The sequence below is a fragment of the Sciurus vulgaris genome (genome assembly GCF_902686455.1).
Source record: "Sciurus vulgaris genome assembly, chromosome: 15".
Lineage (NCBI taxonomy): Eukaryota > Metazoa > Chordata > Mammalia > Rodentia > Sciuridae > Sciurus > Sciurus vulgaris.
Window position 1 is genome coordinate 52544914 of NC_136476.1, and position 16936 is coordinate 52561849.

Consider the following 16936-nt stretch of genomic DNA (forward strand, 5'->3'; position numbering starts at 1 on the left):
TGAGGGGTATGGAGGGGAGATGTGCAGGATCTTGAAGATATGGTGGACAATGTTTAATAAGACTTACATATGGGACACATGAAAAAGAGCAGAAGAGAGGTAGGTTAGATTGGTAGGGAAAGTACAAATGTTGAAGTGTGTTATGAGCTATAATAAAGCCATTAATGCAATTAAGCAAAGAAAAAATGTGATCAGAACTTAAAAGAGAAAATGTGATCTGACTAAGTGTAGTATTGCTTGCCTATAATCCCAGTTTGGGAGGGTGAGGCAGGAGGATCACAAGTATAAGGCTAGCCTCAGCAATTTAGCCAGGCTCTAAGCAAGTTAACAGGACCCTGTCTCAAAAATTAAAAGGACTGGGGATGTGACTCAGTGGTAAAGTGCCCCTGGGTTAAATTCCTGATACAAAAAAAGAAAAAGAAAAAAAATGCCCTTTGAGTGTTGTAGCACACACCTGTAATCCTAGGTGCTTGAGAGGCTAGGGCAGGTTCAAAGCCAGCCTGAGCAACTTAAAGAGACCCTGTCTCAAAAAATAAATAGGAAGGGCCAGGGATATAATTCTCTTGTTCTCTGGGGTTCAATCCCCGGGAGAGGGGGAAGGAGAGAGAGAGAGAGAGAGAGAGAGAGAGAGAGAGAGAGAGAGAGAGAGAGAGAGAGAGAGAGAGAGAGAGAGAGAGAGAGAAGGTCAGCCTGGGGTCTCTTGTTATAGATGGGAGAGAGAAAGAGAAAGGAGGTCAGGTCAGCCTGGGGTCTCTTGTTATAGATAAGAGATAGTGCCAGTCTAGACTAGGGTGGTGGCAGTTTGGAATGAAGAGACAGGAGAGAATATCAGAAATATTTAGGGGGTAGACCATAGAGGGATGAGTGGTTGACTACATAGAGGTGGAGTGGAAAGAGAAGAATCTAGTTTCTGGCTGAGAGACTTAGGTCTCAGATACAGAAGGAGGAGGAGGAGTTTAGAGGTGGAAGATGTAAATTTAGTATTGGATTTGAACTAAGCATGGGATATCCAGGTGTTATTCAATAGGCAGTTGTTAAAGTTCTGGGATAAGGTAGGGATTTGAAGGGTAGGTATAACTACTTTGAGAAGTAGAAGAGAGATCTTATTAATACGATGGAAGGAACTTGTCAGGTGATACCAAGAGCTCAGTTGAGATTAAAAATATGTGTCTGTTCGCTGTGATTCTCATCTGTATTGTAGTAGAATTTGTCCAGGCATGATATTTATACCAATGAGAAGGATGAACAGAACTTTGAGTACACTAGGAGGCTTGAACAGGCATTAGGGAAGTCCTCCCAGAGCTGCAGTTTGGAGAATTTTTGTTTTATAAACTTTGTAGAAAGAACATGCACAGTGCTCTTTAAGACTGATGAAACAGAATGAGTAAATATGTATCATTTCAGTATGTGACCTTTGGGAAACAAGGCAACTAGAGTATAGCAAGTTTCTATGAAGTCAGGAAGGGAGTGGGAAAAAAATCAGGTCATGGAGAGCCTTGGTGGCCTTGTCAACTAATTGGATTTTATTCTGTAGGTATTATGGAGAAATATGGGAGAACAGGATTCAACCAAAATAACTTTGACATGTTGTGTCGAATTTATTTAAGACAGTGGAGGAGGAAAGAAATTTCCAGTTTGAGTCATAGGGTCAGTTAAAGTGTTTCATGCCTAATTTTTCTTATTCAAAGGGAACAGAGTATATACAATGGGGAGAGTAGGATGTAGATGTGGAAGAGATATGTCCCTGTTCAAGGAAATGTCATTCTGCCCTCACCCACCTTTCTGGAGCTGCACTGTTTTGAAGGATTCCTACTCTTGTGTTCATTCTTCTGTCAGGACATATGACACATTGGGTCACCATAAATAGCTTGAAAATTTGGGAACTATTAATTAGTTTCTTGGTTTCTCCTTTTTACTTGTGATATGATATCAGTGGGTCTTGAGAAGGAAGGGGGGAAACAAGGAGAGCTGATGAACCCAAGTTGATGGATTTCTGTACAATTATTTTTGTTGTGGTGGTGGTGGTACTGGGAATTTAACCCAGAGCCCTGTGCATCCCGGGCAAGTGCTCTTCAGCCCTTTTTTATTTTATTTTGAGACAGGGCCTTACTAAGTTGCCCATGTTGGCCTCAAACTTGCAAAACTCCTGCCTCAGCCTCCCAAGTAGCTGGGGTTACAGGTTAGTGCCAGTGTACCTGGTTTGAAATTTTTTGTTTGTCTTAAAGTGTTCCACTCAGTTGCAGAGGCTTCCATTCACAAAGAAAACTTTGTGAATGGAATAAATAAATAAAATAAAAGATCCATTGACAACTAAAAAAAATTAAAAAAAAAAGAAGCATGCTCAGATTTTTGTTCTCACTCACCCTTTGCATAGTGTTATAAGACAAAACTTCAACAGAAAAAGCTCTCAAGAAAATGTTCAGATGGTTACAGTCAAAAATTAAAGCACTATGCAACAGGAAGAGGTAGGAACAATAGGGAACATATGGTTCAAGTCCCCTTCCCAAGGTCAGTGTGAATCATGGAGAATACTTTTTACCATGTAACACTATTTTGTTTGCTGCTGCCATCCCTTTCAAGAGTTACCTGTGTTGACTTGGACTGATTGTAGAGACTTTTGTTGGAGGAAATTCCATATTGGGTTGGCTGGGTGAACTGGCCTTGTTCCCTCTCAGGTGATGGACTCTGTTTTGTTCATCTTTTTGTTTCCATTGTCTATCTAGGTCAGTCACTGGCACTGAGAAGCTAATGACAAATGTTCAGATAAAATGGACATCAACATACTTAAACTGGGATTGTCCTAATCTGTTTGCTTATGTTTCCTGTGCTTTTGGAGTCATGTCCCATACTGCTATTGTCCTAATATATCCTGGACCATCAACTTGCTATTCTAAGTTGTTGGCACTGAATGTGATGCATAGGACAGAAGTAACAAGAGAATACTTCAGTAATTACCCAAAACCTCCCCCAAATCTCACCCTGACCCTGACAGGAAGAAGGCCCAGTGCTGGCACCTGGGCAGTGAGGCCAGAAGGGTACCCTCACAATCTCAAGGATTCCCAGCTGGTGAACAGCAGGGGACAGAGCAAAGTAGACACACCTAGAAAAATCTCTGGAATTTATTTACATACATATCTATCCTCTGCGGAATGCTTATAAGGGTCTTATATGCACAATTGTAAGAAAACTCTCATGAGCAGTTTGGAAAAAAAGAGGTAACCAAAGCACCCTAAACAAGGAAAAACCTTTTATTGCACCTTTGCTGGTGCTATAGCCTAATACTCTGACAACTTAGGAGCATTCTGGTTACACTTGTGCCCCAAATTACACTTTTTGCCTAGACTGAGTAGGAATGACTCTGGAATAGAGAACAGTCTTACAAATCTTAATATGTATACTGTCCTTAGAGCAGGAAGCCTATGGACTTGTCCATGTGTGGCCTAGAGGGTGCTGAAGTCCCTGATGACTAGGAAGGGAGTAATCTTTGGACATTGTTTCCTATCATGGTTTGCTTGAGTCCTTCTGAAAGTGTCCTTTTTCTTTGAAAGTACTGTTCTGGGCTGGGGTGCAGTGGGACATGCCTGTAATACTAGCAACTTAGGAGGCTGAGACAAGAGGATCCCAAGTTCGAGGCCAATCTCAGCAACTTAGGGAGACCCTCTCTCAAAATAAAAAATAAAAAGGACTGGGGACGTAGTTCAGTGGAAAAATGCCCCTAGGATCAATTCCTGGTACCAAAAAAAAAAAAAAAAAAAAAGTATTGTTTTGGATTTGATAAATAACCAGGGCTGGGACTGTAGTCATGGTTTTATCTTCCATATTACTGCAGCTTCTGAAGGGACAACAGACAGTTGATGCCCCAGGGTCTCTACCCATTCAGCATCCTGGTTCTGACTTTGACCCCAGGTCCTACCTTGGCCTCTCTTAATTTAAGGTCTAGGAAAACAGGTTAGGGCTTACTGGGCAAATGCATGGCCAGTCCTGCAATGCAAAATGGAAAGGGCTCAACCACTAGGGCCTTTGGGGTTTGAGGACTTATTCCAGATCTAGAGTAAGCTCATGTGGCTTGAGAGGACTCGGTATCTCAGTCTATTGGAGTAGTCGTTGGTAACAAACATGGTATTGTGACCCTGGCAGTCCTGAGCCTGAATGCAGACCCTCAGGATTAACTGGCATTTTGGGGGGGTTTCCTGCTATAGGACTGAATCTACTAACCTTTATGCCCTCTCCCCCTCCCCCACTCTTTCTCTCCTTTGCAGAAGGAAATCAAGAAGCCCTTCAGGTTGTGCCTCTGGCCCTCTGGGTCCTTTTTGTTGTCTCTTCTCTGCCCTGCCCTCTGAGTACTGTGTATGTGTGTGTGTGTGTGTGTGTGTGTGTGTGTGTGTGTGTGTGTGTGCTCGCGCGCACGATCTGTGCCTCTGAGCTGTGGCTCATTGCAGATGGTCTGTTTCTGCAGAAAGAAGTTTGTATGCATGCTTCATGCTGTGTGTGCTCCAGCTGACACCCCTAGACCACAGTGGAAGAATGTGTGTGTGTGCACTGGCACAGATGCACATTCAGTGTAGCATGTGTGTGCTTACACTTGTACTCAGACTGACTTCCCCAGACTGATTACCCTCCTAATCTACACAGTGTGTGTTTCTTTTCAGCCTGTAGCTGCAGACTCTGGCATATGCTATAAACCTTGGCTGAGCTCAGCATGCACAATACTTTGTATTTGAAAGCAAAAGTTGCCACAGGAATTTTGTGCCTCTGCTTGGGGCCCTAATGGTGAAAGTGCTTTGTGCTTCTGAGCAGGCTTTCTGGCCTCTTCATGGGCACAACTTCCAATAGACTGTTGTGTGGTTTCCTGAAGCCTGTGAATGCATATTATACTAATGCTCCTTGCCTGTTAGCACTGGCCCTTGAATTTAGTGAGGATTTGCTTTGCCTGTGACTTGGGCCCTAGTGAACACTGTGAATCTTCCTCAGATGTGTTTGTGCATATGTTCTGAAGCCCATAAGCTCAGGATTCATGCTCACCTTGTGTTTCCTTCAGGTGCAAGTTGTGTCCATAAATACACTTCCTATAAGTACTTTCTCTAGATCTCCTCCCATTCCCTTCCTTCCTTCAGTGTGCTGTGTGTGCATGTTGTGTGCTTCTGCAGACTATTGTACCCTCTGAGCTTAGGAAATGAGCATGATTTGGGCCTGGCTTCCAAAGACTTCTTGTGACTTGGTTTTCTTAAGCCCAGTAGTTCTGGCAAATTAAAAAGGAAATAAGTGTCTGCTCAATATAGCAGCTGTTTTCAAAGAGAAGATAAGTTCTGGTTAGTAGAATCTGGAGATTTACAGGAGGACTCACCTGATGCCCACCCCCTGCCTTTGTTCCCAAGCAGCCTTAGGAGCAACCATTATATCACACCTACTTTTGTTTCTTCTCTTGTACCCATTGTCTTTTGCTTCAACCACTTCTGGTTGCCTTCTGGGCCTGACAGCCCATTACCAGTATCACCCCACCCTCACAATCAGGATACACAGCAGAGGTGAAATAAGAGTGTGGGTAGTAGACAGATAAGCTTGATTTAAAGCACAGATGACCTGAGGTGCATCTTACTAGAAACTATCCTAAATTCAAAGTTCATCTGAACCACTGCTAATCCACCTTTCCTACTTGCTCATCTTTCCATCTCCTCTTACCCTGCCCTGTCTCCCTCTATTCTGTTCTGTCCTGCCTCATTCTATCCATAACTTCTCCCTCCTTTAGCTCTCCCCAAACATGTACCCACCCATCCACCCTCTGCCCCATCCAGAATTAAGCAGCTTACTTTTGCCTTCCTTCTGGAACTTGTTTGCTCTAGGGAAGTTAGGAGAAAGGGAAATTGTTGGGAGTGGAGGGGAACAGCACTAAGTTTTTTATGCCAGAAAATCATGTGCCATTGATTCTCTGGAGTGTCCTGGCAGCTTTGGAACTTTTTTCTCTGCACTGCTTGAAAGGCTTGGCTTATTTTGTTTTCTGCAGAAACCTTGTAAGAAGTGTTTGTTTTAACTGTTCATTCCTTGAATTATTTGGTACTTCAGTTTTCAGCTACATTCTTGGGCCTATAAAATTCACCAGAATGATAACCCAAGTGTCTAATTTGCCCTGGGCTTTTGTTGTACTTGAGTACTCAGCATCAGTGATCTAGGGCTTCAAGGAACCCAAACTGTCAAATTACAAGTTGAGATGGGAATCCAGAAAGACTAGATTGGCTTCTGGGATAGCCAAAGGAGCTAATGTAGCTGGAAGAAGACTCAACTCTATATGAAGTTACCCTTTTGCTTTAGTGAGACCTGGAAGCCTAAGAAGGCCCTTCTGTTGGGCTTGGACTACTGTTGTCAATACCAGTGGCTTGACTGGTAAGTTCTGGCAGCTCTCACCTTTCCTGTGGACCTTAGCCCAGGACCTCAGTGGGCTTGGGTTTGTATCCTTACCATTCACCGGGAAGAAGGAAAACAAGTACTGTTCATTTTGGCAACCTGCTTGCTGCCTGGATGATAGATTATTGGCTTAGAATCAGGCTGACTATATCACCATGTGTTGAATATCCCATCTTTCCTAGGACCTAACATTTTCTCTCTTTTAAAAGATTCCAGATGATGGTGACTCCTCTCTGCCTCAGTGGCTTCCAGAAGGGTAAGTGATTCCCTACAAATTTTCTGTGAATCATGTGCTACCTCTCTCTGCTTTTAGCTTTCCCCCTGGGAAACAGTGGAGACAGCTCCATTAGCTAACCCCTACGGAGAGAAAAGGTTCCACTGTAGATTGGTTCCCTGGGACAGAGGAGAGAACTGCTGATTATCTTAGAGGCAGAAAAGGGAGCTTTGGGATTCTCCCGTCCTTGCCTCTCTGATAGTTGATCCATTGAATCAGAGTGGCAATATACTTTTTATGTAAAATATGAGGACATTAGGGAAAAAAATACCAGCATGTGGAAATACTTTCTTTCCATTTCATTGTTGATGATGTAGCTGATTAGAGTACTCCCCGGGCTTCAGCTGTTGTGAGTCACCTACTTATTCCATTCCACTGTAGTCAAGACTAAGTCACATCCCTTCTGAGCTCTGTGTATGCTGTCTATGCTTCTTGTCTGGGAATTTCAGACTCATGATTGCACCAGAGAGTCATTTTAAGCTGCTAGACTGTCCTGTGACTGAATGACTGTTCTTCGGGGAGAAAGAAGAGTTTAAGTGCCTCCCCAGACCTAACTCTCTCTCACATACACTGCCAGTTCGTTTTCTGACCTTCCTTCTCCTTTTGCCCTACAAAGGCTTCTGACATCAGAATTCTCAGTAATCACCTCCTCTTACTTGTGAACAGGGAAGAACATGAGATCATAAAATTATCTAGTTTCTTTGTTTCTCTCTTTCTCTGTTTCCAGTTCTGGGAATCAAACCCAGGGCCTCACGTATGCTAGGCAAGTTCTCTGCCACTGAGCTATATTCCCAGCCCTCTACTACATTTTTACATACTGCATATTTTGTGATTGGTCTTTTCTGAATCAAAGTCAAATCAGGGGAATGAGCTTCCCCTTTCTTCTTTTTCAAAAGATCATTTATGTTGCAAAACTTCTTGGCTTAAGTGGTATATATTATCATTTTTAGAATTAGCTCTAAATTTGTGGCAGCAGTTGCTTTTTCAGTGAACTTTTTTTTTTTTTTCCTTCTAAAAGTACCCATGCCAATAGAACATATCCAAACTATTTTTAAATGGAACCATGTAAAGGTTTTCTAAGTAATTCCCTTTTGTCTTCTTCTCTTTCCTTCAGCATAATATTTAGGAGCTGTCACAAGAATAGAACTTCCCTTGGCTTGGTAATCTCATTAAAGACAATGTCCACTTCTTATGCCCAGGGAGCTAGTTTACTAGAAATTAATATTGAGTTGACTATTCCAGTTCCTTACCTTGACCCATTTTTGTTGCTTCATTCTTTGCCTATATTGCTTGAAGTATCTACTTATTCTTCTGGGACTTCTTTTTTTAAATCAGCAGTTGTATATAGCCCAGCTTCCCTGCCCTCCTTTATTGCTGTCATTGAAACTAAGTACATGAGTTCTTTTCATTAAAGATCAGAGTTCCAGCATCCAAAAGGCCAGAGAAATTTTGCAACCTTTCTACCTCATTTTATAGAAGTGACACCAAGATCCAAAGGGAGGAAGGAGTATTGGCAGAAGACATAAAGATTTAGGAGAAGGGGAACAAAAATAAGATTGATGTTCTGTTGGCAGCATTCTCTTTTTATTTCATGTTGTTATGAAAGAACAGGCAAATAACAAAATTAATATGTATAGTGAGGTATACAAATTTTAGAAATTTACAGTTCCTCTAGCTATAATGTTTTCTAGTCTCTGTTAATATGTCCATAGGACAGACCAGATTCTCAGAGTCCCTTTGCTATTTTCTTCCTAAATGGAACTTTCCACCACCCACACCAAATGGTATTTTGGTAGTTTCCTATCCCACTTCCTCTGCCTCCATTTGATTAGAAAGGCTTCTTTCTTCATGGAGACCCCCTGCCTTTTTTTTTTTTTTTTTAAAGGAGCTCAGATAGACAGAACTATTGACTCGTTTACTCTTGGATAGAGAGGGTCCCTTTCTATATGTCATTGTTTGGAAGTCTTGTTTACATCGGCAGTAGGCTCCTTCTGTAGAGATAAGACTTATCTTTGGAAAACAGTGTCTCTGGCCTGTGTGTGAGTAGGAGCCCTCTTGACCAACAATTCCTACCTTGCATTCTGAAACACAAGTGCCTTCAAATAAATAGAACTATCTTAAACTATTCCAGTCAGATAAAGGAACTCTCAGTCCTTGATTATAACTACAGGAGACCCGTTAGGACATTCTGAGAGCAGGTTCCATTGCTCATCCCATGACTTTATTTCCCTCAATGTCTTCCTTAACCCTTTCAAAGGCATATGATGAAGGTTAGTTCATCTTCCTCTGGGGAGAGGACATAAAGGAGGATGGAACTCTGAACCTGCCAGTATTCAAGCCAGGGCTGAAGGTCCTAACATATTTTCTTCTCTCCTCAGGCCAGCGGGAGGGCTCTATGGCATCGACAGCATGCCAGACCTACGCAGAAAGAAGCCATTGCCACTTGTCAGTGATTTGGTGAGTAAAGACTCTTTTGCAAGCTTGGACGGTATCCTTGGAAAATGTCCTTCATTGGATCTTGGCAAGCTATCAGATTTGGAAATGGTCCATTTAGTATTCCAGACCAGATCATCGTTGACTTACTGAGACTTAATAATAGCTTCAATAGGACCTTGTTCTGCCTCACTCCACAGAGCTCCAGGCACCTCAGTAGGTCAAACTCCTGCCTGGAACGTTTGTAACTTGGATCCTCAGAGCTTAACTCTGGGGTCTTTCTTTAGGTTTCTGAATCCTCTAGGAATCTCTATAGCTCTCTTTGATGACCTGGGTTGTAAACTGCCTCTAGCCCTTGATCTACATTATTGAGTTTGGTGTGTGATGAGCATGACTGGAGCTTTCTGGAAGTCAACTGAAAGTCATCCTAAGACATAAACTTCCTAGACTACCTCTGTTAACTGAATGTCTGGCCCTGAGAGACAATGATAAACATTTGTGGGATTATATTGCAACAGACTTAAGAGTTAAAGTTACTCTCGGGACCTCTAAGATTCTATGTCATATCTTCTGAGACAGGATCAGCTCAAGGAATTTTCTGTAGTTTGTGGGTCACAGAGGTAGAGCAGGGCCCAGAGTTCTAAAACTCAATGTTTAATGTATAAGGGTTCAGATTCAGTAAGATCAAAACCATTCTCTTATTACCATTTTCTATTCCTATTTCTTCCTTTGCTCTCCTTGTTCTATCCATTCTGTTTTTCCTATCCACTCCTTTTCTTTCTTCTCCATTCTCTGTTCTTTTTCTCCCTTTGGTTTCTCCCTCCTTAGCCAGTTGAATGAAAGTATCATTTGATATTTTCTCTTTTTTTCCTTTATTTTCTACCATTTATTTATCATCTTTCTCTTTTTTCCCTCCTTTTCTTCCATTATTGAGCTGGTTAAAGATAAAATCTGATGTCATATCTTCTTTATTACCACCCTCCCTACTTTATTATCTCCTATCCCATCTTTGTTTTCCTTTCTTTTCTTCTTTTTTCTAATTCTCTATTTCCTCCTTACCTGCCAGCAAGTATCTATCTCATGTCTCATTTTTTCTCCTCTTTTACCCTTGTCTGTTGTTTACCTTGTGGCATAACTCTTAAGAGTAGGAGCTCCAGGCCCAGGCCCTGTCCAACTGTCTGGGTTGAATTGAATAGAGACAAAGGGGGTTGGAGCATGTTTCCTACTTTGTACAATGGGGATGGATCTCGCAGTTGCCTTTGAAAGTGTTCAGGCCCTTGGGGGCTTTAACTTCATGTTGTTCCTTTCTCTGCTCTCCTCTGTGCAGGCTATGGTGAGTGTCTCCAGAGCCCCCCTCCCTGTCCTCTTAAGAGTCCATATACCAAATCACTTGAGCCCCTCCCAGCTGATATTTTTTTCTTAAGCTAATATGATGACTTGTGTCTGCCTAGTGCCCACTGTCTTAAGGAAACCAGGTGTCTCAGGGGCTGTCCCTGAAGCTTAGACTTGACAGATACAAGGGATCGCTCTATTCAAGAGTCTGGCTAGCAGGACAATCCTGGCTTTCAGACCTAACTCCCTGCCTTGCTGGATTTGACTGAGACTGCACTGCCCTTTGTCTTGCCAAGTGCCCTTCTCATTTGTACTGCTGGCTTCTATAGTCCCCCAGGGATTGGGCATAGGGAAGTACCAGGGCATTGGAGTTAATGTAGAACCATTGTTGCTAATGATAGTTATTGAACATAACTCTGACAGAGTTGTGTGCCTCTCTTATTCTTATAATTTGTTTCCCTCTGTCATTCTAAGCTTTTCATTTTCCTTTACCTTCATATAAACAAGGAGTTTCCATGGGGTTGGACACCTAAAAATAGTGAGTAAAGGAGAAGTTCTTTTGATTGTAGATGTCCTGAAGGAAGTGCAGTTTCTAACATTGTTAGAACAGTCTCCTCCTGGCCTTGGGTTTTACATGAACCTGAAACACTTGTTACCTGTTGCCCAGGGCAGTACCTGTGAGTGACAGTGAAAATATAATGGAGTGATAGTCAAGTGACTTTGATCACTGAAGCTCCTTCCCTAGGACTTTGCCAGTCCTTGGTGATAGCCAAGGCTGACAACAAGTCTTCTCTCATAGTCACTGGTCCAGTCCCGGAAGGCAGGGATTACTTCTGCAATGGCTACACGTACCTCTCTTAAGGATGAAGAGCTGGTAAGTGACCTATTGGTTTTCACGAGTCCACTGGCCTCAGGACTAGTGATCTTCTCAGTAGGTGCACTAACTTGGAATTCAATAGTATAGGGCACACATCACTGATGAAACTTACTGATAACAACAGGTCTCAGTTTCCTATACGGGGAGAAGCAAGAGTCTAGACCAGAGGCTCATGTTGAAGGGTTGACCACTGAACTCAGGATTTTATGTAGGCCTGGTACCCTCTGTTTCCCTAGAAAGCATGAATGTTGAGATAAGGCTCAGACTGAGCATCAGGTCTAACTGGTGTTGGATAACCAGGAACACACTATATTGAGGGCTTCTTTCTGCCAGACTGGGCTATGGGCTGGGCAGGCTAGCATATCTTCTCCATTGCCAGAGGAAAAACCAGGGTTCTGATTGTCCCGCAGCGTCTGTTCTGTGTTCTGGCATCTTCCAACAGTCTTAAAATCACTGGTGGTTAATGGGGTGTGTATCTTTCAGAAATCCCATGTGTATAAGAAAACCCTACAGGCCTTAATCTACCCCATCTCGTGCACCACACCCCACAACTTTGAGGTCTGGACAGCTACCACCCCAACCTACTGCTATGAGTGTGAAGGACTGCTCTGGGGCATTGCCCGGCAAGGCATGCGCTGCAGCCAGTGTGGTGTCAAGTGTCATGAGAAGTGCCAGGACCTGCTCAATGCTGACTGCCTGCAGCGTGAGTACCCCTATGGGATGAACGATGGAGAATCGAGGCAAGAGGGCCTCTCCAAAATGGTTTGCAGTGGCGGGTTAGGATGGCTGAACCACCATTCCTCCAGTCCACTCTTTCCTTTTCAGAGAATGGAGGGTGCCAAATCAGGGGTGTTGTCTTTCCAGATAACAAGTCTTACAGTATTCTCTTAAGCACCTTTAGCAAAAATTCTTTGAGCTTTTTATAGTCTTCTGATAGAGCTAGAATCCCTTCCAGGATTCAGTTGATCTTAGAGGCTAACCTTGAGTAGTATATAGTGGCCTTATTTCCTAAATGACTAGAGCATGTTTAATCAGGGACTGAAACTAATAAGAAGAGTGAATTCCATGAGGTTCCAGGCTTCACAGAGGAACCTCCGAGGTCTAAACCCTAGAACCCAGGAAAGGAATCATTTACTCCTTGTGTGTAGATTGAGCTTTTAGACAACAGTGCCAGGAATAGAAAATTCAAATAGATGGAGTCTATTGTACAGGAGAGTGTGCCAGACTCCCAAGGCCAAGCTACATGGTCATGAGGAGTGGTGAGAATGGGAACAGGAAAGCAAGTAGCTCCTGTCAGGGGAGGTGGCGTTGCCCAAACCTTCTGTCTCCTTCTTCCCTCCTAGATTAGTACTCACTGTGGCTGGGCCCCAGGAAAGGCAGGGGACCTCCTCCTTCAGGTCTCCCCAGTGTTACCCAGAGCCAAGCCATAGTAATGAAAACTTTAAGGATTGTGGTAGAAAATGGGGGAAAATATAATAGTGGCATGTAGTACCTGCTAGATGCCTGGCTCTGGGCTAGATTTTTACATACACTGTCTGAAATAATACTTATTACAACCCTGATAAATAAACACCATTATCTCCCCTTAGGGGAAAACTAGTTCACCAATGGGGCGCTGGGGTTGTAGCTCAGTGGTAGAGCACTTGCCTAGCATGTGTGAAGCCCTGGGTTCGATTCTCAGCACCACATAGAATTAAATGAATAAAATAAAGTCTATCAACAAATAAAAAAAAATTAAAAAAAAAAAAGAAACAAACTAGTTCACCAAGCTAGGAATGATGGAGCTAGGACTTGAATCCAAGTCTGTCTGACACCAAAGACCATACTTTGCTTACCATACCACACTGAAGGTATAAGGCAGAACCCAACTGTGTCCTTCAATGAGTTCTGGGATTTTTATCATGCTTGGCCGTTTTGGATGAGACTGGTGGGGTTAACCTTGCCCACCACCCTTCCCTGATAACTGAGACATCAGTTGGTATTATTCTGAGTTGGAGAATTGATGAAAATTTTCCATATATATCCAAATAGAATAGTATAATGACCACCCCCCATCACAATTATCCAGGTTTTGTTACCCTTTGAGTTGCATACTCCAGTGTCCAAGCAGCAGGCCCCATAGTGACTGACTCTTCCCAGAGATATCCAGTCTCCCTAAGCTTCTCCCACGGCTACACATCTTCACCCAGGCACTATTCCTTAGCTCAACCTTGGTCTAGTAGGTGGTCTGTTGGTTAATCCTGCTTTCTGTCTGGCCATCCTTCAGGGGCTGCAGAAAAGAGCTCTAAACATGGAGCTGAGGACCGGACACAGAACATTATCATGGCCATGAAGGACCGCATGAAGATCCGAGAACGAAATAAACCGGAGATCTTTGATGTTATCAGGGATGTCTTCACAGTGAGCAAAGTTGCCCACGTGCAGCAGATGAAAACAGTGAAACAGAGTGTACTGGATGGCACCTCTAAATGGTCAGCCAAGATTACCATCACTGGTGAGCAGGCAAAAGTTGGAGGGGACAGGGATGCCTGGGCTATGGGAAGGAGCCTTGGGAAAAAGCATCTTGAGTGTGAAGAAGCAAGTGATTGGGGGAAAGAAGAGAGAACTGAGGGGAAGCAGGAGAGCCTCATTATTTATCACTCCTCCTCACCTAGACCCTAGAACTTGGAGAGACAAGATTGGCACCTGTAAACAATGTGAGTTATAATACAAAGATTTCAAGATAGGAGGAGGGGAGAGATAGGTGACCAGGGAATAGTTAACTAATGGTTTATTTACCAGGTGGGTGGAATTGAAGCACATGCGTACATCAGAGGGAGTAAGTATCAGTGAGGGGTAAATGGTAATTTAGGGTTTGGGTAGGGAGCTGGGATTGTTGGGGCTAGTTTTTGAGAGACAGGCAGTGGCCCAAGACTAAGTATAGACATGGAGGCACACGGGGAGAGGAAGGCTGCTTTAAGATGAAGAGCCTATGATTGGTACTACGGAGGGCTTCTGACTTCCTCTGAAGTCTAATCTGAAGCCTCCTGTGTGTGCTTGGTTTGCAGTGGTATGTGCCCAGGGCCTACAAGCCAAGGACAAAACAGGATCCAGTGACCCTTATGTGACTGTGCAAGTTGGTAAAACCAAGAAACGTACCAAGACCATTTTTGGAAACTTGAATCCTGTTTGGGAGGAGAAGTTCCATTTGTAAGTCACAGAGTTTTGTCTTATCTGAGACTGTGTATTTTAGAAGCAGCATTACATCCTGCTTTTCTAGTCTTGAGTCCTGGGAAGAGGCAAAGGCAGTGAAGAAATCCCATTTCTCACATTCTTCACTTGGGCAGCAGTCATTCTTTCTCTGAGTTTCTTCTCATAGAAGCACTTTGCCCACACCTTTTCTTAACTTGGGCTATTTATGAGGCCCCCGGGTACCCCATGTTGCTTTTTCTAACTACCCTATTATACTTCCCAGCCCTGTCTAGGAAAGGTTGAACCTTTTTTTTTTTTTTTTTTTTTTTTAAATACTAGGAGTTGAACCAAGGGGCATTTAATGAACTACATCCCTAGCCCTTTTTATTTTTTATTTTGAGGCAATCTCTCACTAAGTTGCTTAGGGCCTCACTAAGTTGCTAAAGCTGACCTTAAACATGTGATTCTCCTTCCTCAGTCTCCTGAGTCACTGATTTACAATTGTGTGCTACCATGCCCAGCTAGGTTTGGATTTTTCTAAGGAGTAAGGAAAGAATGTCCTTGTCCTACAACTGGTGGATAATTCTGACTCGAAGATGGAAATCTGGGTTCTGGAGAAGCTTCCAATTCCCTTAAGGGAAACTTTTCTTTCTGCCTCAGGTTTCACCTCCATTCCTTTTTCCATTAACTCATTTTTATAGACTATTTTATGTAATTGTAAAGGTTGATTTTGAAAAATGGCCAACTCTGGCTAGGAGTTGGACTAACGTCTGGAGAATCCAGATGCTTCATCCTCCCACTTCTAAGGCCTAGGGATTAGGACTTTGGATCTGAATCAGGTGGCTGAGCAGGTACCTATGTAGAAGCCATCTTCTGTTAGCTCCTCAAAGAATTTATGTGGAAAGGAATTGTGGTATAGTAAAATTAATCTTTGATCCAGGGCAACAGTTACTAGGAGAAGCACTTGTTTCTTTGAGAATCTGAATGATTTCTGCCTGACTATATGACTAATTTTAAATGAACTGGCTCTGTGGTCATTTTTGCTCACTTTTAGTAAATCAACTTAAGTTCCTGTTCTGTACAAGACCCCCTACACAATCTTCAATATCTCAAAATGATCAAGATAGTCTCTGGCTTCAGGAAGATCACTGTTGATTTGTCCATTATTTTTTAATACAGCAGTAGTTACACTAAAATATTGTAATGAAATGTGGAAAGATATTATGAGAACCCAGAAAAGGGAACAGCAAATTCTGCTAAGTACAACTTTTGGGTGAGAGAACAGGACCAGAACAACTTTTGGGTGAGAGGGGAACCTGGGCAATTCTCTTATCCAAAGTAAACACCATAGAGGAAATGATAATTCAAGGGAATAATAAAGGATGACAGAAGTTCACCAGGCACATAGTTGAATAGATAGGGAATTTACATAGAGCTAACAAGCAAATAAGACCATATGGACCTACCAGAAACATCTAGCACCTTTACTCACTTTGTGTATTAGACCTTGGGAGGGAGCTAGCAGTTGCTTCCTTTGTGGCATGTCTAGCAGTTGTCCTGTTGGTATTGCTACTACAGTTAGCTACAAAGGAAATCAAAATTGACCCTAATTGCACATTCCCCTATTGTTTCAGGGCAATAAGGACTAGATAATGACACACACAGCCACTCAAATAAGGGGTGGAAGACTATTTACTGGGATAGACTTATTCATTTGAAACTTTAGTATCACTGGACCCTGACTCTTCTTGCTCTTTCAGGCTCTGAAATACAGTTGATGGAGTTTGGGGGAGGGAATTTGAAGCAATAGGAGTAGTGATGCAGGGTCTTTCCCTAACAGAACTTACCTAATTTTCTCACAGTGAGTGCCATAACTCCTCTGACCGCATTAAGGTACGTGTGTGGGATGAGGATGATGACATCAAATCAAGAGTGAAGCAGCGGCTAAAGCGAGAGTCTGATGATTTCCTTGGCCAAACCATCATCGAGGTTCGGACACTGAGTGGCGAGATGGATGTCTGGTATAATCTGGGTGAGGAAACCAGACCAGAAAAAGTTGCTAGGAAAGGAGAGCATGAAAGGGGAACTGGGGATATCACTAATCCCCAAAGCATACCTCCCTACGGAGCCTGTCCAACCTTCAGAGAGCTGACTGTGTGTGGGAATGGAGAACAGGGGAGTTGGAGTGACAGGAACTTGCTCTGGCTGAATATTCTCCAGGTTGCAGGAGGCCCTTTTTCTTCATTCACAACCCTAATGCCTCTAGCTTCCTAACCACTTTTGTTCTCTTACCTAGCTAGTATAGGGTTATTTGTGGACTATATGTAAGTTCACCCTATTAGGCGAATTCCTGGGTTGGTGCCATTTTTTCTCTTGGGTTAAGCCAGGATGGGGCTGTTTACACTGTCTGTAGTTTCATTGGTGTTAATCTCCAGTCTTCTTTCATTCTT

At 42.9% G+C, this 16936-nt stretch overlaps 1 protein-coding gene across 14 annotated transcripts in view; it reads left to right on the top strand.

Moving 5' to 3' along the window:
- UNC13B (unc-13 homolog B) overlaps positions 1-16936 on the top strand; it is a 222661-nt gene that overhangs the window by 181543 nt on the left and 24182 nt on the right. For 7 of the 14 annotated variants that reach the window (XR_013759546.1, XR_013759547.1, XR_013759548.1 and 4 more), the window contains exons 2-9: positions 4260-4282; positions 6609-6655; positions 9052-9130; positions 11238-11312; positions 11799-12018; positions 13582-13809; positions 14363-14504; positions 16349-16518. Coding sequence is in view for 11 of the 14 variants with exons in the window: in XM_079112449.1 (XP_078968575.1) it covers positions 4260-4282; positions 6609-6655; positions 9052-9130; positions 11238-11312; positions 11799-12018; positions 13582-13809; positions 14363-14504; positions 16349-16518 (984 nt within the window). In the remaining 3 variants the exon portion in view is untranslated. The remainder of the gene's footprint in view (positions 1-4259; positions 4283-6608; positions 6656-9051; positions 9131-11237; positions 11313-11798; positions 12019-13581; positions 13810-14362; positions 14505-16348; positions 16519-16936) is intronic. The other 7 variants (XM_079112448.1, XM_079112452.1, XM_079112454.1 and 4 more) reach the window with 1 other exon arrangement.